The following is a 26,468-nucleotide window of genomic DNA, read 5'->3' on the forward strand; positions in this document are numbered from 1 at the left end:
GGGTACAAGTGGATCAATTTTTCACTCCGTCAAAAATTACAAAGACTAGGGGACATTCGATGAAGTTACAGGGAAATACTTTTAAAACCAATAGGAGGAAATTTTTTTTTCACTCAGAAAATAGTTAAGCTCTGGAACACGTTGACAGAGGATGTGGTAAGGGCAGATAGCGTAGCTGGTTTTAAGAAAGGTTTGGACAAGTTCCTGGAGGAAAAGTCCATAGTCTGTTATTGAGAAAGACATGGGGGAAGCCACTGCTTGCCCTGTATCGGTAGCATGGAATATTGCTACTCCTTGGGTTTTGGACAGGTACTAGTGACCTGGATTGGCCACCTTGAGAACGGGCTACTGGTCTTGATGGACTTTTGGTCTGACCCAGTAAGGCTATTCTTATGTTCTTATCTCTGCCAGCTCATCTCCTCTTTCACACATCCCAATCCCCTCTATTGTTCCTCTTTTTAACCCCTCCCCACATGCATCATCCACTGTATCTTTCATCTCATCACACAACCACCATATACAGTATACACGTTTCGCAAAAATCTAAAAACATGGTTAAGGATTCTTTACTTGAGGTTCAAAGAAGCACAAACTAATAATACAAGACACTTGGAATAAAGGCAATGTTAACAATAATCTCCTATTTTGATGTATTACCCGGCAAGATCTTTGGATAGTGTGGACCAGTGGTCTCAAACACGTAGCCCATGGGCCGCATGTGGCCCCCCCAGGGACTATTTTGTGGCCCACAATCTGTCCTCGCCTAAAGCAGGGGTCCCCAATCTGCTTCCCTTCCCACTGCCCTCCCCCAAGCCACCGCAATCGGGGAACAGATCAGCACCCGAGGTCTTAGCTCTCCCTGCATATCTTCCCCAGTTCGGAGCCGACCAATTCTCGCCACCCGACATCAATTCTAATGTCGGGGAGGAAGTTCCGGGCCAGCCAATCACTGCCTGGCTGGCCCAGAAGTTCCTCCCCGACGTTAGAATTGACATCGGGTAGCGTGAATTGGTTGACCCCGCGCTGGGGAAGATAAGCAGGGAGAGTTAAGACCTCAGCGCTGGCATGTTCCCAGATTGTGGCGGCGGCAGCCTGTTCCCCGATTGCGTCGGTGGTGGCCTGTTCCCCAATGGTGGTGGCTTGGGGGAGGGCAGGGAGAAGTAAAGAAAGAAAGGGGGGACAGGGAGACAGAAAGAAAGAAGGGAAACGGGACACAGACAGAAAGGGGCATGGAGAGAGAAAGAAAGAAAGGGCGGGCATGGAGAAAGAAAAAAAGAGAGAAAGGGGGCACAGAGAGAGAGAGAAAGACAGACATATAGAAAGAATGGGGGCATGGATAGAGACAGAAAGAAAGAAGGGGGCAGAGTGAAAGAAATAAAAAGTTGGGGGAGGGAAGGAGACAGATGCCAGACCAGGGGAAAGGAAGGAAGGAGGGAGGGAGAGAAAGGAAAGAAAGAGATGTCAGATCATGGAAATAGGGACAGAAGAAGAGAGAGATAGAAGGGAAGGTAAGACATGGAAACATAGATTTTGAAAAGAAAGCAGAAAAATTGAATATTAAGTTAATGCCAAAGATGGATGCAAGGCAGAAAGTGAAGACGGAGAGAAAACCAGTCAGAGGACAAGAAGACCCTGAAAACATAGTTAAATGCACAGAAAAATAAAGTCAACAGACAACAAAGGTAGGGAAAATGATTTTATTTTTAATATACAGTAGTGATTGAAATGTGTCAGTTTTGAGAAAGGAAAGATATTAAACTTTAAATGTGAGGGCCGCAGAAAAAATAGTTAATGACCATTTTGCATAAGGTAAAACTCTTTATAGTTTATAAATCTTTCCTTTAACTGTTAAAGGAAAGATTTATAAACTATATAAAGAGTTTTACCTCATGCAAAGTTGTCATTTCTTAATAAGACATTAACTTTTTTTTTGTGGCCCTCCAAGTACCTACAAATCCAAAATGTGGCCCCACTAAGGGTTTGCGTTTGAGACCACTGGTGTGGACTATAATAAGTACTGTAAATAAATAAATACTGCTTGTGCAGTTGACAACTTTATGTATTATGTATCACACTATGTAACATGTTCAACTTGACACAGAACTCCATGTGATATTATGCTGTAACCCACCTAGAACTCTGATTTATGAGCATTCAATGGGATATAAGATTTAACTTAACATAATATAACATACATTTTTCTTCTATGCTGCAGTTTTCAACTAGGATTCAATGCGGTTCACAATAAGATTGGTTGTGAGTTACAGTAGGATGAGATGTGGTCATGATAAGATTTTTGATTAGAGGACCTGAGCACTGGTTAATGCTAGTTGGGTCGATTGTACTTAATGTTATTGGTTTGAGGAGAAAAGGTGAGTTTTTAACCTTTTCCTGAAGATATAATATGTTCGTGTTGTCGCAAGTGAAGCGGAAGGTTGTTCCAAATATAAGAACATAAGAACATAAGCAATGCCTCCGCTGGGTCAGACCTGAGGTCCATCGCGCCCAGCCGTCCGCTCACGCGGCGGCCCAAACAGGTCCAGGACCTGTGCAGTAATCCTCTATCTATACCCCTCTATCCCCTTTTCTAGTAAAAAATTGTCCAATCCTTTCTTAAACCCCAGTACCGTTCTCTGCCCTATTACGTCCTCTGGAAGCGCATTCCAGGTGTCCACCACACGTTGGGTAAAAAAGAACTTCCTAGCATTCGTTTTGAATATAAGAACTTCCTAGCATTCATTTTGAATATAATGGGTCCTTGGTACGTGAACGTGGTGAATGTAGCTTCTTCCAAAGTACTCATGCTGGATTGGGGAGGGTATTAGTTTGAACCGTTGCTGTGCTCTGGCAGTAAGAAAGGAGAATGCAACTGTGATTTCTGTGCTTAGTCCTGCGGAGTTGTCGCCATAGATAGCCTTGTGGACCATCTTGTATTATGCCCTCTTTTTTATTGGGAGCCAATGTAGGTCTTTCAGGAGTGGGGAGGCGCTGTCGAATTTGCTTCGTTGGAAAAATTAGTCTGGCTGCTGTGTTTTGGACGAGTTGCAGTCTTTTGCAATCTTTTTTGGCAATAACACTGTATAAGGAGTTACAGTAGTCCAGGCATGGGAGGAGGACGGCTTGTGCAATTGTTCTGAAGTTCGATTGGCTTAGTACAGATCTGATTGCTCTTAGTTGCCTTTCCAGACGTCCTCTTACCCTCTGTTATCCCCACCCACACGCATACCCTACCCACATCTCTACCAGTTCATCTCCCCTTCCACATACTTCTCCATTCTCTGTTGGTTCCAGCTCTTCTCCCTTATTCACACTCATCAGTTACCCATCATGCCCCTTTCCACACATATATCCCATTACCATCTGTTATTTCCACCTCTTCCCTCCTCCCACCACCCACCATCGCCTGCTCCTTGTCTCTTCCAGCTTATCTTCCCTTCCATATATGCTCTGCTTATCCGCTTCTTTCTCTTCCATTTCACATTACTTGTTTGGTCCTCAAGTACGTACCTTCCTCAGCTTTGCTCCCCAAACTTTGATCCAGCAACTTTAATGCCAACAGAGACAGATGGCGCTCCTTAGTTGCACCATGCAGCTCTTGCACTGTGCAACCACTGTGGTCCTTGAACTTCTGCACAGTTTAAGGACAGCTCAGGACTTCCTGCATCGTGCAGATCACATGCTGGAAGAACTGTACGGTGCAGAAAGCCCACAGCAGCAGCTGAGTTTCAACCAGGGCTCCACCTCCCCATATCAAGGCAAATTCTGAACAGAACAAAGTAAATTTTGCACCCTGGGGGAATTCTGTGCAAACTCTGCAATGCACAGATGTGCAAAATTCTCCCCCCCCCCCCCCCCGTAGTATTTTCTAGGGCAGAATTCGCTGTAAGGCCAGAAGCTAGTGGTAGCTCCAGTCGACCCTAAGTGGAGTTCCCTGCCTCTCTTTTCCAATACACAAACTCACCCACATTCTATGGCAGCTTGCAACTAGTGTTGCCTTCAGAACAACTGTTCTCATTTCTTCTGGCACTATTGTTGGGGAGTTTGAACCACAGGGTGCCTAAAATGGAGTTATTTTCCCAAGAGTGTGAGAATCGTATAAGAGTTCAGGCACTGCGTGGCTTACGCTCATTGAGAGTCATTTGTTGCCAGAAGGAAACAGCTTCTGAAGAGAGAAAGAACAGCGAGCTTATGTAAAAGCTTGGGGGGGGGGTTACAAATTGGGGAGGTAAGCTGGCAAGGCATGGAGGTGGAGACAGGAAAACAGAGAATGACTGGTGGGTGAGGCAGATGGGGGTTGAAACTGGCTGGGAAGGGGATAGGGGATTGTGTATCTTGAGAGGAAAATATTTGTTGGGGGAGAGAACTGAGAGAGAGAAAGCATAGGAGAATAGATTTTTCTTTGATTACACAAGTTGCTCTGGACCATAAGAACATAAGAAATGCCATACTAGGAAAGACCAAAGGTCCATCAATCCCAGTATCCTGTTTCCAACAGTGGTCAACCCAGGTCCCAAGTACTAGATCCCAAGTAGTAAAACAGATTTTATGTTGCTTATCCTAGGAATAAACAGTGGATTTCCCCAAGCCGTCTTAATAATGGCCTATGGACTTCTCTTTTAGGAATTTATCGAAACCTTTTTTTTAAACCCTGCTAAACTAACTGATTGCACCACATTCTCTGGCAACGAATTCCAGAGTTGAATTACACGTTGTGTGAAGAAATATTTTCTCCGGTTTGTCTTAAATCTACTACATAGTAGTTTCATCGCATGCTCCCTAGTCCTAGTATTTCTAGAAAGAGTAAAGATGCGATTCACATCTCCCAATTCTACTTCACTCAGTATTTTATAGACTTCTATCATACCACCCCTGAGCTATCTCTTCTCCAATCTGAAGAGCCTTAGCCGCTTTAGCTTTTCCTTATAGGGAAGTCGTCCCATCCCTTTTATCATTTTTGTCTTCCTTCTCTGTACCTTTTCTAATTCCGCTATATCTTTTTTGAGATATGGCAACCAGAATTGCACATAGTATTTGAAGTGTAGCATCTTTGTTTTCCATTCCTTTCCTGATAATTCCTAGCATTCTATTTGCTTTCTTAGCTGCTGCTGTTGCTGCACATTGAGCCGAGGGTTTCAACATATCCTCAACAATGACACCTAGATCCTATTCCTGGGCAGCGACTCCTAACGTGGAACTCTGCATCACGTAGCCATAGTTTGGGTTCCTCCTTCCCACATGCATCACTTTGCACTTGCTCACATTAAATGTCATCTGCCATTTTGATGCCCAGTCTCCCAAGGTCCTCATGCAATTTTTCACAATCCTTTTGCAATTTAAAATCTTTGAACAACTTTGTTTCATCAACAAATTTAATATCTCACTAATTATTCCTATCTCTGTGTAGCCCCTGGCCTCCTATAGTACCTTGTGGCTGGTTATGTGCACAGGAGGCAGGCCAGAAGAACACTATTTTTGCAAAGGAAAATAAAAAGGACAGATAGAAATTCCCCCTTTACCAGTATATTCAGGGTTGGTTTGGTTTATTTCTCACCCGCCCTTATCCAGGGCGAGTTACACATTAACATACAAAATAAAAGATTTACATTTATCATACAAAACACTTCAAAGACACACTATAACGAATTACGTACTTACATATCAAATCAAATTACATATAACATGCACATCGCATCAACGACGAAAACCCACACGTATATCAAAATATAAAATTCCATAAGGCATAAAAGATGCCTCAATAACAGACATCAAATAACCAAATAAAACAAACCAGACCATCGAACACCTCCGTGACCAGCACTCAGCATTCAAGGGCTTCTTTTACTAAGGTGCGCTAACCACGCGCTAAATGAAAAATACTAATGCAAACTCTATGGAGGCGTTAGCGTTTAGCACTAAAACCCCTAGCGCACCTTAGTAAAAGGAGCTCCAAGTCATCACTCCTTCTCCCTAAGGCAAACTCAGACCCTATATTTCATTTTATAGAACAGATGTCTTTTCAGCAGGTTCTGGGATGCTGAGCTCCAGAGTTATATGCATAGAGGTAGCCTGCTTCTTAGAGAAATTCTCTGCCAGCTTCCACAAAGCTATTAACCAGAGAGAGACAATTCAAGTATTCCATTAAGAACTAGGTCTAGAATTGCTTTGCCTCGTGCTGGTTCCTTAACCAGCTGCTCCATAAAGCAGTCCTTGATTTCTTCAAGGAATTGTATCTCCCTGGCATGCCCTGAGGTTACATTCACCCAGTCAATATTGGGGATGTTGAAATCAACAGGTAACAAAGCTCATACTCTATAAACAAATATATCTATCGAACCCCCTACAATTCCACTCAGTGCTGCCAAATAATCACTCACAGATAAAGGAAATACACCACCGCAATCATACACCACACACTAAATTCAAAGCAGAAACAGAGAACCAGAAAAGAAAAAGAAAGTGGAGAAAAAGCCTCAGTTCAGCTTCATGGGCTCAAAAAACTCCACTTTCTCTCATATGGGCTCCATTTTACTGAATCAAGTATCAGCGGTTATCAGCGGTAGCCACTCCCCAGTTGGAGATTGAAACATCCAAAAGTCTTGGAAAATGGCAATACTGAGTGGAATTGTAGGGGGGTTCTATAGATATATTTGTTTATAGAGTATGAGCTTTGTTACTTGTTGATTTTATTATTGATTTCCCTATTAATTTAGGATGTTGAAATCACCCATTATTCTTGTGTTACCTAATTTGTTGGCCTCCTTAATTTCTGATAACATTTCAGCATCTGTCTGTTCATCCTGGTGAGGTGGACGGTAGTATATTCCTATCACTATCTTTTTCCCCTTTACTCATGAAATTTCTAGCCATAGGGATTCCAAGGTGTGTTTCTGCTCCTGTAGAATTATCAGTCCATTTGATTCAAGGCCCTCCTTAACATATAACGCTACATCTCCACCAATTAAATCCACCCTATCACTGTGATATAGTTTGTACCCCGGTATAACAGTGTCCCACTGGTTATGTTTAAATTGTAAGCTTTTTTGAGCAGGGTCTGTTTTCTTCTTCTTTGTGACTCTGTACAGCGCTGCGTACGTCTGGTAGCGTTATCTTCCTTCAATCACGTCTCAGAGATGCCTTTTATATCTATCTTTTCATTTAGTGCAATATATTCTAACTCTCCCATCTTGTTTCTTAGGCTTCTGGCATTTGCATACAGACATTTCAAACATATCTATTTATAATTTGCTCAGCAATTGGCAAACTTGGCATGGATAATTTGCCTCCTTTTCCATGGTACTGGCCCCTTTATTCGATGATGGTCCTGGCTCTCACATGGAATTTGTTTTCCCAAAGCAACCCCCATTTGAAAAATAGCAAGCATCACTGTTGTAAGGCTTTCAGAGCTTGGCAAGAGAATTATTTTTAGCAATTTTGCTGATGTTAAACAGTTTCAGGAGATTCCAGCAAAATTCAAAATGCAGAACACAGACCAAATGTTAATGATTAATTTTAATTTATTGCCAGAAATTTACTAATTGCACAGACCATTGCATAATTCTGCAACAGAGCCCCAACTGCAGTCGGTAAGAAATGATGGTGAGTTAAAGGGGCAGAAGATGGGATAGTTTGCCTGTATCTGAAGCTGCTCTCCCAGATGTGGCCCCATTGTATTGCTGCTAACCAAGGCAGCCATATATGGTTAATGAAATCCTTCAGGCTTTTAAACTAAGAATTCTATTAGATACAAATATGAGTTTATATTAGACAGTGGCCTCATGTATGTAACATTAGACATATGTTCTGGACTTCATTTTATAATGTTTAACAAGGAGCCTGTAAAAAGGAGGATGGCGTGAGACACCCGGGTGTTACTTCCATTGCTTTCAATGGAAGTAAAACCCAGGTGTCTCAATCCGTCCTCCTTTTTCTGGAGCTATATGGTAACCGTAAGTGTGCTCAGGACATGTAGTGGGCTGGACTAGGGAGATCCTGAAATCAGCAATTGCCAAAGTGGAAGTAATGTCCATAACTAAAATGAAGGATGTTCTTATCTTATGTCGTTACTCTAATAATCTAAATATTTGATTTGAAATTTATTTCCTTTCTTGATCTCCAAATATTGTGGGCTAAATAAGAGTTAAATATTACTTGTCTATATTTTATTTTGTTAATTTTAATTTCTTCATCTCTGATCTGTATCAAGTCATCATTGTATACTTGTATTATTATAAAAATTAAATAAATAAAATAATAAAAATAAAAAATAAAAAAAAGAATGATGTTCTTATTTAGACCTGGTATTTGGCATATCCAGGCTACAAAAAGGTGCTATGATCAGCAGCTGTCCACTAGAGTGATTAAGGCATGACACCTCTTTAATGCTCTTTGACAGCTTCAGATATTACAGTCATTCTTAACAGAACAGAAAGCAGGTCTAAGATAACCTAGTGGCTGTTTCTTACAGTCCATTGCACTAACCACTAGGCTAGGGTAGCCAGATTTTCCAATTGGAAAATCCGGACACCCCCCCCTAGACCAACCCCCCAGGCTCACCCAGTTCCACCCGTCCCCGCCCTGTAACGCACTAGTTCTGCCCTAGCTCTGCCCCCGTACTTGCTCTTGTTGGACAGGGAGGCAGTCCTCACATGTGCGGACTGCCTCGCTGCCCGATGCGATTTGAGGAGGCTTTTCAAAACCTGGACAAAAGTGGCGGGTTTTGAAAAGCCGTCCAGACCCTCAGACATGTCCAGGGAAATCCAGACGTCTGGTGACCCTACACTAGGCTGCCCCTCTGCTCTGCATGGAGATCTGTTTAGCCATTTTAAAAGATGACTGCCAGACAGATGCCCACGACTCTTGCTTTCTCCTGTTCATAATTTGGATGTCAAAAACAAAAGGGGACTGTGGAGGAAGATGTTCTAAATCAGGGGTAGGGAACTCCGGTCCTCGAGAGCTGTATTCCAGTCGGGTTTTCAGGATTTCCCCAATGAATATGCATGAGATCTATTTGCATGCACTGCTTTCAATGCATATTCATTGGAGAAATCCTGAAAACCCGACTGGAATACAGCTCTCGAGGACCGGAGTTCCCTACCCCTGTTCTAAATGATGAATTTATTGGTTGATTTCCACAATAAAAAATATGAAAAATTATATATATTAACGAGCGATAGTCCACATATGTTTGAACAAGATAGGATCCAACACGTTCCGTATTTTGGCGGACACTCCTTCCTCAGGGATCCAGTATGATGTCAAAGTATCAGAAAACCAAAGCAGACTCAAGAACAGTTATATCCGCTTTTTGAAAAAAACAGTTGTAGGAGCAAACTTGGCTGAGAAGCGACTATATAACTGTTCTTGAGTCTGCTTTGATTTTCTGATACTTTGACATCAAACTGGACCCCAGATGATATTTAGTGCCTGGACTTTATTCCACTGTGGAGTATTTGGGTCTTCCTGTTTCATTGTTTTTCTGACATGATTTGGATGTTCCAATTTGTAAAATGTCTTTGCAGATTATACAAATTAAAGTAGAAAACTATGAGGCATGATCTAAGGACAGTGTAGCAGCCCTCTAGTCGAACATTCAAAATAAATAGTAATACTAGTAGCAGTATTACCAAGAATGGTTAAAAGTGTGATGCAAAAAAATTGTAGTCTTGCATTGGGGGGTGGATAAATCCAAAGGAGCAGTGTAGGATCAGGAACTGATGTCCATCTAAACAGGAAAGAGGTATATAGGGAGAGGCATAACCAGTAGAAAAAGGGAGGTAATAAGTCACTGGTGAGATTTCACTCTGTAACTGTATTTCTTAAAGAATATAGAGAGAATAGAGGTAAACCAACAGGGCCTGATTCTCTATAGAAACTGAGAACTGGGTTGAGAAGGCCTGAATTAAACAATCATGATCACGTCAGTGCCACCCCTCCTAGAACAATCCAGTAAAAATGCATAACTGGATATCATACATTTAAATATTAAACTTTATTTAGCATATACCTAATAAGGGCAACTGTAAAAGCCATTTACTTGATACAATCTGATGGCTGTTTTGATTTTGTGTCATTGTCAGGACAATTGCTTTGCTCTGACTGCAACTGTTCTTTTGCGGGAACCCCCCTTCCCCCCAAAGCTGCTGCTCTAGGCAACTGCCTATTCCTGACTAATGGTTGCACTGGCAAAACCCAGACAAAGTGCCAGGTTTTGAAAAGCTGTCTGGTTGCCCGGACAATCTTCTAAAAAGAGGACATGTCCGGGTAAATCCAGATATCTGGAAACCCTGGTTTCGGTATTACATTTTCAGTGGTGAGGGACAGACAAGTTCTGCAGGACTTCTTCAGATCTGCCAGTCCCTAGCAATTGAAAATACAGTTTTAAAGCACTCCCCCTACTGGCAGCAATGTGGTAGGAGGACTCCTGCACAGCTTAGGGAGAACATTGGTGCTGAGACCCACATAGTTAGGTAGCCAAATTAAGATAGCTCAAGAGTTGACCTAATTTTGGCCACTTAGCTATGGGAGCCCTGGCACTAAATATCATCTGGGATTTACATAACTATTTAAAAGGTACCTAGAGCCCACTCCTGGCCCCTAAAACAGCCCCTCTACTCTTTTCTCCCTCTCCCCAGCCTGCAACAATCAGAACCCCCAACACTCCTCCGGTCTAGATAGCCCACCCCTGGTAGCTCTGCGAGAGGTCGCAGCAGCCATTTGCTGCAGACAGCTGCAAGGTGCAGGAGCGAAAAAGGCTTCACTCCTGCCCTATCACCTCACTGGATCACCAAGAATGAAAGGTAGGCCCAGGGGGAGCCTATCTAGATCAGGGGGATGTTCCAGGGGGTGAGGGGTTCTGATTGTTGCAGGCTAGAGGGAGGGAAAGGGAAACAGAGGGCTATTTCCGGGTCTTGAGGCACAGAGCTTCCTCCATTCTTATTTTGAAGAGATCCAGGCATCTTTTTAATAGTTATACAGGTCATGTCTTATGTGGACCCCTGCCGCATATCAACCAGGACCTACATAAGCTCCAATGGCCATCCCCACCGAAACAATCCCTGGATATTCTGTGCCTATGCCCGCACATGGCTCTGCACTGAATATCCAAGGTGAATTTAGCGGGCCACACAGTGGCATAGTGAGGGAAGTTTGTGCCCATGGAGGAGACACCTGGCATTGTCATGCTATATACCCCCTGCACTCCCCCCAGTATTACTGTGCTGTGCATCCCCCAATGTACACTTCCCTAAACCATGAGCCCCCCCCCAAAATGCACCCTTCCCTGCAGCCCTCCCCCATACCTCTTCAAATCTTTGCCGAGCACAAGCATTATCTCTTACCTGTTGCTTGCGCCGACCTCATTCTTCCCTCTGATGTCATTTTCCTGGTTCCCATGAACAGGAAGTGATGTCAGAGGGAGGAATGAAGATAGTGCAAGCAGTGGGCTCACAGCCAGTAAAAATTTGAAGAGGTACGGGGAGGAGGGGCAGAAGAGAAGATGTACGGCAGGGAAGAAAGAGGAGAGGTGCTGGTGCCCCATCAAGGAGGCGACCATGGCAGTCTGCACCCCCCCTCCTTACTACATCAGTTCGGCCACGATCACTTTTTTCAAAAAATGCTGTCTGAATATTACCCCCATCGATTATAGTCTTGTCCAAGCCACACCCCTTTGAAATTTCTGCGTTTCTTCTTTTTGACATCCTTTGTAGTTTTTTGAGTGATGATCCTTTTGTCTTTGTTTAGTCACCTACTTTGTAATAATAATTGCTGTTACTGTGCTGTGTTGTGTGCAGCTCTTTACAAATAATAGACATTTATTAAAACAGTATGTGACTGTAGAAATAGAGTAAACGTGGGTTTTTGGTTGTTTTTTTTTTAACTTTCATTACAGCAAACGGTGCAGGGGAGCAGTGGAACTGTAAAATTTTGCCCGGGCAGAAGATTCCTGTCAGTGCCATGTACACAAGCAGCAAGACAGTGACGGGATGCCTTAGTACATCCCCTGCAGACCAAGCACACGTGCTAAATGTGAGACATTTGGGAGAGCCACACATACCTGTAAGTGAGCTCTGCTAGAACCTCACCATTTCCTGATTTTCTTCTATAGATTATTTTTGACAACAATTTGCTAGACTACCTCTCGAAGAAAAACCTATCAAGGTGGTTTAATAATAATAATAACTTTATTCTTCTATACCGCCACAATCTTGCGACTTCTAGGCGGTTTACAGTCAAGAGAGCTGGACATTCAGCGAGTTACAATATGCAGATAGTCAGAAGATATACAGAGTACAGAAACTTTAAGAAAGCAAAAAATAAAATAAACAGTTTGTTAAGAAAATTTCCGGGAGGACCTGTTTGAGAGAGATCGCGAATTACAAAGAATACAGCGAATTACACAAAATACAGTGAATATTACAAAAAAAAATACAGCGAATATTACAATATACAGTTTGTTAAGAATTTTCAGAGGGGACTTTTTAGATGAAAGGTCCAGAAATTACAAAATATAGTTTGATTAGGATTTCAGAGGGGGCATATTGGGAAGACGAGAAAGAAAAAGAGTTCGGTGCAGCTTCTGTTTAGGTGATATATCTATCGAATAAGGCCGTTTTTACAGACATAAATATAAAATTCACTGGTGAATATTCAAAACGATTTAACCATCCAGAAATGGATGCTGACTGGTTAAATCACTTGTATGGGACTATCCGCTAATTCTCAGTAGTACTTAATTGGTCATTACTGCTGAACATTAGCAGTTACAGGGAAATTCCATAACTAGTGCCTAAGCGTGGGCGTTGGTAGGCGCCCTGCCGATGCCTAAGTTAATTGAAAACCTCCAACAGAAATGGCAAAAAAATGGCAGCATTGATGTGCTTACCGACACCTAAATAAACGGCTGCTGGCATCACGGCTAGGTAGCCGTTTTAAGCCACGGAACACCAAAGTAGGTGGGGCCGATGCCGGAAGTGATGTTAGGCGGGCTAAATCAGCTACCTAGCCGCAATTCACAGCAAGATAGGCGGCTGAAATTTAGGCCCAGAAAACCCTGGCCTACATTTCAGCCGCCTATCTATGCCGCCGTGGGATTCTAAAGTCAGGCCACAGCAGCCATAATCTGATCGTAACAGGGGAAGTTATCCCCAATCAGCTGAGCTGGCAGTACACCCCGAAGCCACAGCTTCAGGGAGTCCTGCTGGCTCAGCTGATGGGGGGAGGGGATTATCACTGCTACGATCAGCTGAGCAGCTCCGGAAGTGGATCCCCCTATCGCGATAGGCACGAGAGATGCCCACACCCTCCTGCCATAACCCTCGTAGTACACATCTCCCAACTGCAATAGGCCGGAGGGATGCCTACTCCCTCCTGTCGTAACCCCCTACCCATGACCCACCCCCAACTGCAGATACACACAACCCCCCCCAAATCCCCACTCTGACACCCCCAAACCCCAAGCCCTCACCGAACCCATAATTCCCCCCAATGGCCAATACTCCCTTCCCCCCTCTTCACAATGGCGAGTCTTCCCCTTCCCGGTGCATCCTGGGATGGAAGGGGTCTATGGCCCAGTGTGTATTAAGTTTGCATTGCAATTGTTTGTGCTGTTGAGAAACACCCATCCCAGGGGCTTGAATCTCAACATAGTCAGAAAAGTGAGATTTTGTTTTCTTTTTCAGCTACTGACACTTGAGGTAGAAGCTGCTGTGAATCCTCTTCCCCCTGAGGTGAAAGTGCTATTCGTCCTGCAGACTGTTGGCTATCTTAAAATATTTTTATCATTTTCTGATGTGTTCCGGAACCATCTTGTCCGCATCTATGTGAGTATCGCAGATGCACATACAAGATAAATATACATAGACCTGAGTTTTTATTCTGCTGTTTTTATGATATGTTGTGCTCCACACTGGCCTATTGAAAGTGGTATATAAATCAATAAATGAAATTAAGTGTATAGCATGAAAATATTGCATAGGCAACACAAATGTGCATATACATTCACAAGTAATAGAGATAGAGAAACATACACACACTCGTACACTCACAGATGTGAGTTGCATGGGAGGGGGAAATAACAGTGGCATAGTAAGGGGGGGTGGCAGTCCGCCCTGGGCGCAGTGTTGGTGGGGGCACAGGCACCCCTCCTCCTGTCCACCCCCTGCCTCTTCCCTCTCCTCCCCTCGCCATGCGGATAGCCCCCTTCTCTTCCTCCATACCTCTAGTTCAGTGGTCTCAAACGCAAACCCTTTGCAGGGCCCCATTTTGGATTTGTAGGTACTTGGAGGGCCTCAGAAAAAAATAGTTAATTTCTTATTAAAGAAATGACAATTTTGCATGAGGTAAAACTCTTTATAGTTTATAAATCTTTCCTTTTGGCTAAGTCTTAATAATAATATTGTAATTTATAGCTAAAGAACCATATGATCAAGAAATTGTTTTATTTTACTTTTGTGATTACAATAAACATACCGAGGGCCTCAAAATAGTACCTGGTGGACCGCATGTGGCCCCCGGGCCGCAAGTTTGAGACCACTGCTCTAGTTGTTCTCCGCTGCAAGCAACAACTTTAATGTGCTCCTTGTGACTGCGTCAGCTCTCCCACTGACGTCACTTCTGGGTGCCACACATAGGAAATGGCGTCAGAGGAAGAGCTGGCAGGGTCGCGAGTAACACAGTGACGTTGTTGCTCGTGGCGGTGAACAGCTAGAGGTATGAGGGAAGAGAAGGGGGGGACGCATGCAAAGCAGGGGGAATCGGGGAAGGAGCGAGGAGGCAGAGACAAGGGTGAGGGAGGGCCACCACGGCCCCGGGCGCCTCTCACCCTTGCTACGCCACTGGGAAAGAGCTACCAATTACCTATATAGGGTAGTACAAAGAGAGAGACTTACAGACATGGATAGTACACAAATGTCCAGTTTTACTTTCAGTAAACTCTTTGCCTGACAATTGACACATGTACGGCCAATGTAATAGACGTGGTGGGTAATTTTATAACCCGGGTGCCTGAGCTAGCAAGGTGCTTGTTCATAAAGGTGAACAAATAAACCCCAGCAGGATGAAAAAAGATTGTCCCCACGCAAAACCAACAAAGGTAAAGTGTTCAAACCTTGTTTTTATCCAGTGTAAAGTTTAATCGGATCATAAAGGCATCCTGCAACAGCAAACGCCTTTTCATCTGGTGTTTGCTGTTGCAGGATGCTTCTTTGTGAAGCACAGTGAGAGATTTTCAAATTGGGTTTCCTGTTTTTATTGGGATCGTTTAATTTTTACATGATAAAAATTTTTGACTCCTGATGCAGGCGGGTGTCTACCGAAACATGGCTCCGTGTTGAGTCTTGACGTGATTAAACTTTTCAATGGATATAAAAATTTTAAATTGGCTGGAAGATATTGTGTCAGACCCCCCTACTTTGGTTTACCAGATGTCCGGGAAAACTCGGACAAGTCCTCTTTTTCGAGTACTGTCAGGGTGCTCATATGGTTTTTTTAAAGATGAGGATGAGGGAGTCTGTCCGGTTTTAGCTGACTCTCCCGACTCCCTCACTTACCTCATCCCTGGGCACGGCCACTATGATTCAATATTTGGGCAGCCAGCAGCACCAACGACATGAGCCTGCTACTGCAGGCCTGCTCTGGAAGCTGCTTCTCTATAGCGACTTCCTATTCCTGCATAGGTGGGGCTTACAGATAGGTGGCTTCCGGGGCAGGCCAGAGGTAGCAGGCTCATCTCATTGCTGCCGCCAGCTGCCTGAAGATTCAATCACAGTGGCTGGGAGGAGGTAAGTGGGGGAATCGGAAGCTAGAGAGGTCATGAGGAGAAGCAACATCAAAGGAAGGAGGGGACAGGGTTGGAGAAATAGCATGAAGGAAGGAAGAGAGGGAAGGCTGGAGAAACAGCATGAAGGGAAGGAGGGGGGCTGGAGAAACAGCATGGATGAAGGAAGAGAGGGAGGGAGAAACAGCATGGAGGGAGGGAGGGCTGAAGAAGCATTATGGAAAGGAGAGAGTTCTGGAGAAAAGAGCATGGAGCAAGGTAATGCTGAATGGGTGGAGAGAGACAGAAACAGCAGGAGAGGAGGGTGGAAGGAGAGAGAGAAGCACCCATGCGAGAGGAGGGTTGGAGGAATGGGGGGAGAGAGAGAAGCACTAAAATGGTACAGAGGATGGAAAGGGGGACCATGGAAATGGATGGAGTGTGGGTGGGGTCATATGTCCTTTTTTGGCTTCACAAATATGGTAACCCTACTCTTATTCCTTTGTTTCTTTGTTTGTAAAGAACATATCAACCTCTGTCCTGAGAAGGAGGTGCACAGATTTATACTTGTTTCAAAGCAAATTTTATGAGCAGCATAATCTCTTAGTAGATGTGTAGACTGACATCAAATTGGACAGATAAGCTACTGTTTGCATATAAGATTTAAGGTTTACTTATTTTATGCATTACACAAAATAATGACATCATTGGGTGGTTCAGGCATTGGTCACGGTCACTAATCTTACAGATTACTATAATGCTTTGTATTGTATGAAGGTGTGGCCTACAGGCTTAGATGATGACTGCAATGAATTCTAAACATTACAACCAGAACTGTGACTGGGGCTGAGGCAAGTGATCTTCTCTCCCATTTTGAAAGCTGTATATTGGTTGCCGGTTGAATGGCCAGTTAATTTTACAGTCCTTACATTGGCTTTTAAATGTCACTGCCGGGTGTTTCCTTCTTGAATAGGGGAGAAGTTTAATAGTTAGAGAAGTAGGTTACGAATGAGCAAAGCCAATTTTCAAATCAAGCTTCTCCACTGATTTTGTAGCCCTGGGCAAAGCCACTTCATCTGTCATCCTAGACCAGGGGTCTCAAAGTCCCTCCTTGAGGGCCGCAATCCAGTCGGGTTTACAGGATTTCCCTAATGAATATGCATGAGATCTCTGTGCATGCACTGCTTTCAATGCATATTCATTGGGGAAATCCTGAAAACCCGACTGGATTGCGGCCCTCAAGGAGGGACTTTGAGATCCCTGTCCTAGACTGTAGGCCAATATGAGCAGGGAAATAACTTAAGTATTTGAGCTCAGATTTGGAAAATGAAAGTAGTAAATATAAAATCCAAATCCTGCTAGGCAATCTAGCTAGGCAATCATTTTTAGCTGAGAATCCAACTGGACTCCCAGATTCCAAACCACTTTTTCCCTTTCATCCAACTGTAGCCAGACCATCGATGTGGAATGCTTTGGCCGGAACGTTACGTTTTTGTGGAAGTCTTCTGCACTTTAGGAAGTTGCTTAAAACTCATCTGTTTGTTCAAGCTTTCTTTGATTGAATATATAACTCGTTTTTGAGTTATTATTGGAAAGCCATGTATTATATTGAAGAGTGATGTTACGTGACAATTGCTTAATCATAGTCCTGTTGAAGATGCGATGATATAGTATTGTGATTCTACCCAATGTCTTCTTTAAAATGTGTATTTTATTATGTATGGAAATTTGTACACCGCCTTGGAGAAAGGCAGATTAAAAATGTTTTAAATAAATAAATAAAATAGAGCAATAGTATCTCTCACCAGATCAATTGAGGAACTCTGAGCGTTAATTAAAGAAACTCTATTTTTTCAATTAAATTCCCTGATTAAAAAAAAATGCATGCTTCAGACTGGCCTTGAACATACATACCATTCCATGATGCATCTTGGAAGAGGATTCCCTCTGCACTAATGATGCATTAGTGATCTTAGTGAGTAATGGCAAAAAGTCACTACAACAAACATTGACCAAGAATACAGGAAAGGACATCAGAACATGTCATGTTCTGGGACTCAGAAAGAGACTTAGCTCTACACAACCATTCTATTGGAAAATCATGCTCAGAATCTGAAAACAAATTCATAAGAACATAAGGAGAGCCATACTGGATCAGACTAATGGCCCATCTAGTCCAGTGTCCTGTTTCTACAGTGGTCAATCCAGGTCACTCCAGGTCACAAGTACCAATCAGAACCCAAAGAGTAGCAACATTCCAGAATCACAAAGAGTAAGCAAGATTCCGGAACCCCAAATAGTAGCACCTTGCCATGTTGTGCCCAGATTAAGAACATAAGACTAGCCAAACTGGGTCAGACCAGTATCCTGTTTCCACAGTGGCCAATCCAGGTCACAAGGACCTGGCAGAAACCCAAGTAGCAGTAACATTCCATGCTACCAACCCCAGGGCATGCAGTGGCTTCCCCATGTCTGTCTCGATAACATATTATGGACCATATGTTCAGCCTGAATGTATTTGGACTTATTAGATGGATAAATGTTTTGGTATCTCTCTGTGCACTGCCAGTTGAGTATCCATGCCTCATCCTTTGCTATCAATTACTGCAACCCTCCTGTCCTACATCCTTACGTATCCATCTCACCTTCCAGCACTAGAGCCTTCTTCCTTCCATTCTTCCTATGTTTTCTATTGATCTGTCTATGCCTTCACCTCCTACACGTCATCTCATCATCCTTATGCAGCTCTATAGCCTTCTGCAACTGCCTTCCTTCTCCTCATATATACATGACCCCCCCCCCCTTGGCTGTGGATCTGAGGGACCCTAAGTGACGCAAAGGGTTGGGAAGGTCTGTTTTTCCTGTTGCCCGTCTGGCGGAAGGTCATTACACTGTGTGGCTCCAAAGTGCTCAGTCGGCGGCTCTGCTAACAAAATAAAGCGCCTTCCAAACTGTGTCTAATAATAAAATGAAGTGACAATAGGGAAGGGGGAGGGGAGATGGAAAGAGATAGGAAATGGCTCCATTCCTCCTAGAATAGTCCCTGAATTGAATTTGTAATGAGTCACTGGAAGGGGGGAGGGCATCTAAATGCACATACAGGAAAGGAAATCTATTTCATTTCAAGCAGAGGCATACACATTTCAGGATATCTTAGAAAAGCAAAGAAATAGCTCTGATAGTATAAGTAACAGATATGGGAAAATATTTTAAAATATGTTTTAACCCCCTCCCCCCCCAACAAATAAAAGTATATATATTTAGTAAGAGTCAAGATTTTATTTTCAATTTGTTACAAATCCACAGTGCCCGGTTCACTTTCAAGGGCCCCCATAGCCAATCAAGTTTTCAAGATATCCATAATGAATATGAATGAGGTACATTTTGCATTTACTGGGTTTCTGTTATATGCAAATTCTACCTTATACATATTCATTGTGAATATCCTGAAAACCAGATAGACTGTGGCATCCCAGGCAAGGGCGGGAAGACCTAGATTAGTTAAAACTCACCTGGACATAATGAGATTAGATTGGGATCTGACAGTTAATGCATTTATCAGACCACAGCCATCAGTAGACAAAAGCACCAACACCCAGGGCTCTACCCCAAATTTTTAAGAATTTTGCCCAAAGTATGGACCCAACAAAGGAGTGGAGGTGTGGCCTAATGGTTAGAACTGCTGCCTCAGTGAGGTTGTGAGTTTGATCCCAGCCTGCTCCTTGTGACTCTAGGCAAGTCACTTAGTCCCTCTTGTCCAGGTACCAGTTCGATTGTGAGCCTGCCAGAACAGACAGGGAAAATACTTAAGAGTACATGCTTACTAATCAGTGTATTGTCAACTGCTCTGGGTGAATCTCTTCATAAAAAAGGCAGTTAATAAATCCTAATAAATAAATAGTCATGAAATAACATTTTTTTTTTAAACTGCAAAATCAGAATGCTTTGCTGATTAAAACGTATGGCCCATAGGGTAGTGTAAGGGTGAAGCATGAAATGGTGTGGAATGGAGTACTTGGGGGGGGGTCATAGGAATAGTCAACCAGCTGGAGATTGTTGCTATTGTTAAGAAAACTGGTTCGGTAATAGATAAATATAAAAATATTATACAGCCAGACTCTCCACATAACCCCTAGCAAGCCTTTCAAGCAGTGTATCGCAAACTGTGCGCCGTGCCACACTAGTGGGCCTCCTGAGATTTCAGGTGTGCCGTGAGACACTGGGGAGGAGGAGAGGCGTCGGCTGACTGCCACAGGATGTGCCTCTCTTGGCGAGAGACACATCCTGTAGGCAATCAGCTGGCACCAGCGCCTCTCCTTCTCTCCGTGCATCTTCCCTTCCGGCACCCCCACCACCACCACCACCACTGACGGCTCAGGGCCCATCTGGCAGGCCTTCACACAGGCCCAGATGTCATGATGATGTCACACGCATCGCGTCGACGTCCACGCACTTCCGGATGCCTCGAGCCACGGCCACTAAGTTTAGTGTGCCGCAGCTTGACACCGTCTGCGAGACTCTGCTTTAAATATTTAAATGCAGCATGGAACGGCTAAGCATGAAATCCAGACTAAGAAACTGACTATCCGACATAAAGATAAGTGACTGAATATAGCCGCCCCTCAAGAGGAGGAATCACAGTGCTTCCCCTTACTATTCACCGTACCGTACGATAAAGAATAGTCAAGATCTTGTACCACCTCAGTTGTATTGGCACAAACTGCCTCCATGTACCACATCGTAAGAGTGTGTGGCGCAGTAGTTAGAGCTACAGCCTTAGCACCCTGAGGTTGTAGGTTCAAATCCTTGTGATCCTGGGCAAGTCACCTAATTGCCCCAGGTACATTAGATAGTGTTTGAACCCACTGAGACAGACAGGGAAATATGATAAAGTACCTGAAGCCACTTGGGCTATAAGTGGTATATAAATAAATAAATCTTTGGTTCGAACCATGCTTAGCCTTGAAACCATGATCAAATACTTGCTGTTTTCTGACACTTGGCTCCTGAGGTTTGAGCCTGGGGGCTCTGGTTACATGCACTGTCTGTGACGTCTCCGGTTCAGACCATATAGTATTTAGCTCGGAAAACCTTTGTCCGTGCATTATGTCTGCTGCCAGAACTCAGCGCCTCGAGGTCTGAGCCTGGAGCTCTCGTGTAACTGTGCGGCAGAGCAGGCACATCTGTTCCACAGACCTGGCAGTAGCTTTTCCTATGTTAGTGATGATTTGTAAATTTCCAGGCAGACCCTGGGTCTTACTGCTCACCCATTTGTCAGAATAATGAGTAGCAAATAGCTTTAGCAATGATTGTGTTCTTGTACTGATATAAAACAGATTGAATTGAAAGAGCCAGAGACAGACAGACGGACTCTGAGCAAGAGATGGCAGGCTCCACCTGCATTTCCTGTTTTGCTTTTTTTCTTGATTCTGGGTAAAGAGATACAGAATCTGGCAGACAGACAGAGTGCCAACATCCAAACATTTCTAGACGTCATAAGGACCCCCTGCCTCAGGCTTCCTGTTGCAGATAGACAGGAAGGAATGAGAGCAGAGACAGACTTGGAGGGTATCTTGCCTTTGTAGAGCATACAGAAGGAGTACTTGAGGTCCTGTTCTGTTACAACGCCTTGGTCTAACACAAAAGGAGTCTGGAATTCAGTGAACTTGGAAACTAAATTCTGATACCTCCAATATACATTCAAGTTCCGTTCCTCTAGCTCAGGGGTAGGGAACTCCGGTCCTCGAGAGCCATATTCCAATCGGGTTTTCAGGATTTCCCCAATGAATATGTATTGAAAGCAGTGCATGCAAATAGATCTCATGCATATTCATTGGGGAAATCCTGAAAACCCGACTGGAATACGGCTCTCGAGGACCGGAGTTCCCTACCCCTGCTTTAGGGCAAGGTTGAGTTCCCTGGAAAGAACTGCAACTGAATGTGAGAGAGTCCTGGGAATACAGGAGCTTCCATCACTCAGACTCCTCCTCCACTGCCTATCTCCATTTGTTAACCAGCTGCTTCTGCACTGCCTGACTGTTTCCTGCTGTCCAGCTGTTTGTCTATTTCCCTTCCAACCACATTGTGGACCCTTTAAACTGCTGAAGATGGGGGAATTTTTCAACCCTTGATTAGTGTGACCATATGGCTCCTGAAAAAAGGGGACGGATTGAGACATCCGGGTTTTACTTCCATTGAAAGCAACCAAGATGTCTCAATCTGTTCTCCTTACTTCCATTGCTTTCAATGGAAGTAATACCCGGATGTCTCAATCCGTCCTCTTTTTTCTGGAGTCATATGGTCACACTACCCTTGATCTAACTATTACTACTACTGTTTATCACTTCTAAAGCACTGAAAGGCATAGGCTGTACATTTAACAGATGGTCCCTAAGGTCTTGGAAGCGCTTACAGTCTAACTTGGACAGACAGATAGGCATGATATACAGCAGGGGTAGGGAACTCTGGTCCTCGAGAGCCGTATTCCAGTCGGGTTTTCAGGATTTCCCCAATGAATATGCATTGAAAGCAGTGCATGCAAATAGATCTCATGCATATTCATTGGGGAAATCCTGAAAACCCGACTGGAATACAGCTCTCGAGGACGGGAGTTCCCTACCCCTGATATATAGGATTAGGGATGCAGAATCCAAGGTGAGAGAAGTTAGGAGTTGAAAACAGTCTCAAAGAGGTAAACTTTTAACTTGGACTTGAACACTGCCAGAGATGGAGCCCGCTATAGGGATTTGGGCAGTTTGTTCCAGGCATATGGCAAAGCAAGACAGAAGAGATGGAGTCTGGAGTTGGGAGTGGAGGAGGACACAGATAGGAGGGACCTACCAACTGAGCGGAGCTCACAGGGGGGAACACAGGGGGAGATAAGTTAGTGTGAATACAGGATTATGAAAATCATCTGCTGTGGATGCCACAGAACAGGCTAATCTAACTCAGTGGCTGAAGGCCCATAATTTGATGAAAAGCAGGACCAAGAAAGCCCCAGCTGGTACGTCAGTCTTGTCAGTGGGGAGCCCATTATCAGGATTGGGCAGCTCAGAGCCAGTTCTTAACATTGAAGTTAGTTTGTCGATAAAGTAATTGGAAACAAAGACTTTGCAGTAGAGCAGGGAGGAATTTCTCCAAGGTGGAGCAGATCTTTTGATTTATCCAACAGAGCTTTATATGGAGCGAGTAATAGGAAGGGTGACACTAATGAGATTCCGCTGATGAGAATCTCTCCCCCCTCACCCCCGCCTCCCTAAACTCAATGGTTATTTGGATGGCGCTACAGTTTCGAAACAGTGATTCGAGGCAAGGACACCAGGGTCCTATCCAACTATAAGGCTTAAAGTTTATTTTTACTTAATTTTAACAAAACAAAAAAAGTGGCTTACAATAAGTTAATAAACAAAAGTAAAACACAAGATAAAATGAAATACATAAGGGAACTGATATAAATCATAGCTCTTGGGGAAGACACATGAGTCACATAAGCCAGAAGATCCATCCAACCCAGAATCCATGAATATCAAGTTATCTACTACTACTAAGAGCATAAGAATTGCCATCTCCGGATCAGACCCTGGGTCCAACAAGTCCGGTGATCCGCACATGCGGAAGCCCCGCTAGGTGTACTCTGGCATAGTTTTAGTCCCCATATCACTGTATGCTTCTCAAGGGAGATGTGCATCTAATTTACCCTTACCCGTATCACTCTATGCCACTCTTAAGGAGATGTGCATCTAGTTTACCCTTAAATCCTAGAATGGTGGATTCTACAATTACTTCCTCTGGGAGAGCATTCCAGGTGTCCACCACTCGCTGCGTGAAACAGAACTTCCTGATATATGTCCTGGACCTGTCCCCCCTCAGCTTCAGTCTCTGTCCTCTTGTCCATTTCTGTAGCTCTGAAAGGTGTACGCAGTGCTGTACATTCTAACACACAATAGACAGTCCCTGCTCAGAAGAGCTTACAATCTAATTTAGATAGGACAAGCTAACCAGAATAAAGCTAAAAAGGACAATTAAAAACAAGTTTTAAGTGCTGCCTTAATCTAGAATAAATGGAATCTCCCACTTTGGCAGAGGGCTGTTCCAAAGCAGAGATGCCTGATAGACAAAAGCAGTATTATGAATAGCTTTGAAACTTATTATTATGGTTGACAGTAACCAGAGTTGATAGAATTGTGCAAATCTAATAGGACAGGAGGAGGAATGTGGTGTCAGCATGATAACCTGGTATACTCATATAAAAAGCACAATGGGTTAAAAGAGTTTTTCAACTGCATCAGTACAATATAGGTGACCGGTGCCATAGGTGACCGGTGCCATTTATAAAGTAGGGGTGTGACAAAATCAAACTTCATTAAACCAGACAGAGTCCTTATAACTGTCTTTTGAATTGTTTGGATCCTTATCAACTCAAATACATCTGTGTCTGGCAGGATAGAATTAAAATAATCAATCTGGTTGACAAAACATGCATTAAAGTTTGCAGATCCTTTTTATTAAACCAGATTTTCCACAGAACAAGGGTAGACACCTGACTCTCAAATTTGAGGTGGGGGAGGGGTCAAGACTGGCCCCTAGAATCTTAACTGTATCATTGATACAGAGTGGAAAGTCCTGAATTTGGAAAACACATCAATTGCATTACATCCAGATAGCCTTTCATTTCTCAGGATTTAATTTTAACTTATGATGTCTGAACTAGGTATCAACCATGTCCAAACAAGATTTAAATGATATAATATTCTGAGTACTAGGCTCCACCGTATGCGTTATCTCCCTTATTCTGTAAATAGCGCCCAAAGTTAGATGCCACATTAGAAGCACGGTTATAGGTAGGGTCAGTCACATGCATAAATTAATTGTCTACTTGCTTCTAAATTGCACTTAATTGGTGCTTGTAGCAATAATTGGCCTTAATAAATGCTAATTGGAGTTAATTAGTATATACTCGTAGACGGATAGCTGTTTTATGCCCCTGTCTATAAATATCATACCAGGTTACACAGTGTTTTGTGCTCCCCACTAGGAGTCACGCTTGACAAACATCTATCCCTAGAAAATCACACAGACCTCACTGTCAAGAAAGGCCTTTCAGCACTCTGGAAACTCCGTACCATAAAGAAATACTTCGATGACACTGCATTTCGACTATTAGTTCAATCCTCTATCCTCAGCATACTGGATTATTGCAATATCATTTACCTAAGCTCCACAAAGAAAATCACCAGAAGACTAAAACTGATTCAAAACACAGCTGTCCGCCTAATTTTCGGCCTGAACAAATGGGAACACATCACCCCCTTCTACCACCAACTGCACTGGCTACCCTTCGAATCCCGAGTCCTCTTCAAGTTCGCCTGCATCTGTTACAAGACAGTATTTGGTCTCTCACCAAAATACCTCTCCCCACATTTCAACATGTATTGCACCAACAAGAAATCCCGCAGAATCCAGTTGTTTACCTTCCCCTCCATAAAATCATGCCAGCTCAAAAGATTCATCGACAAAACCTTCGCCTTCCAGGCGGCCAAGCTGAACCCTTGGCTAGCCCAAATGATGCTAGAGGCCCCGACCTACCTAGACTTCAGAAAACTTCTCAAAACACACCTCTTCCGCGAACAAGACCCTTAATCCTCACTCCCCGCATACACTCCAACCCCCCCACCCCCACCTCCCTCTCCCCCCCCTCCTCTGGTTTCCCACACCCTCCATTTTATCTTCTCACCCAACTATGATAAACCTGTGCTAAAACTACTTTGCTTCCTTCCACGCTACCTGCAATTCCGACAAAATTTTTGTAAATCCGGGTTCAGACCGGATCCTAATGTAATGGATGTAAACCGCCTAGAACTCTTTGGGTATGGCGGGATATAAGAACATAATAATAATAATAATAATAATAATTATTGCAATGTCTTTCTGTGTGGTCTTCCATTGAAGGCACTGCAGGTGGCTCAGAGTGCTGCAGCATGAGTAATAGGTGGTATCTTTCATAATGAGCATATTTCCCCACTACTTGTTGAGCTTCATTGGCTCCCAGTGGTTTGGAGAATTCAGCTTAAGATCGTGACACTAGTTTATAAGGCCTTACATCAGATTTTACCGAGAATGGTGGCGAGTTTATTGGTGCCCACATTCCTTGAGGTCTCAGACAAAGCACTTAATGGTTGCTCTTGGACATCAGTTTTGGTCTTGTTTGAGGGTACAAACCTTTTGGCAGCAGATCCATCAACATATCCAGACTATGTGGAAATACAATTTTGTCCTCAGTCCTGTAATGTTGTTCACATTGGATCATCTTCCGCTCCCCTCTCCGAAGGGGTTCCGGAGTTTTTTGGCTCGCTCAGTGTTGTTGGGGAAAAAGGTGATTCTGCACTGTTGGATTTCCTTGGATTCCCCCTCACTCTCTCATTGGCGCACTTTGATGTTGCAACAGGCTCTATGGAACGTTTACAATTTACTTCTTTGGACACAGAATTGGGACAAACTTTTAGTCTTTGTTGGGAACCCTTTTGGCTCACTTTAACACACAGAGCTCGTAATCATTTGCTTAATGTCTGATTTTTATCCTGTAGCGTATTCTGGAATGGAGTGTTTCATGTTGTATTGGGACTGGGATGGGGATATGGTGGGAGTATTGTGTGTTCTTTTTCTTTTTTGCAAACTTAATAAAACATATTGATCCAAAACTGATTTATTTGATAAATTT

The 26,468-nt window shown here is 43.5% G+C and overlaps 1 protein-coding gene across 1 annotated transcript in view; it reads left to right on the plus strand.

The window, feature by feature from the left end:
• The window catches only part of LOC117368040 (endoglin-like), an 81,692-nt gene that overhangs the window by 11,444 nt on the left and 43,780 nt on the right, over positions 1–26,468 (plus strand). Inside the window, exons 2-3 of the mRNA XM_033961286.1 lie at positions 11,888–12,054; positions 13,677–13,817. Of these exons, the coding sequence (XP_033817177.1) occupies positions 11,888–12,054; positions 13,677–13,817 (308 nt within the window). The remainder of the gene's footprint in view (positions 1–11,887; positions 12,055–13,676; positions 13,818–26,468) is intronic.

This window comes from Geotrypetes seraphini, chromosome 10 (genome assembly GCF_902459505.1).
Source record: "Geotrypetes seraphini chromosome 10, aGeoSer1.1, whole genome shotgun sequence".
NCBI classification, from domain to species: Eukaryota; Metazoa; Chordata; class Amphibia; order Gymnophiona; family Dermophiidae; genus Geotrypetes; species Geotrypetes seraphini.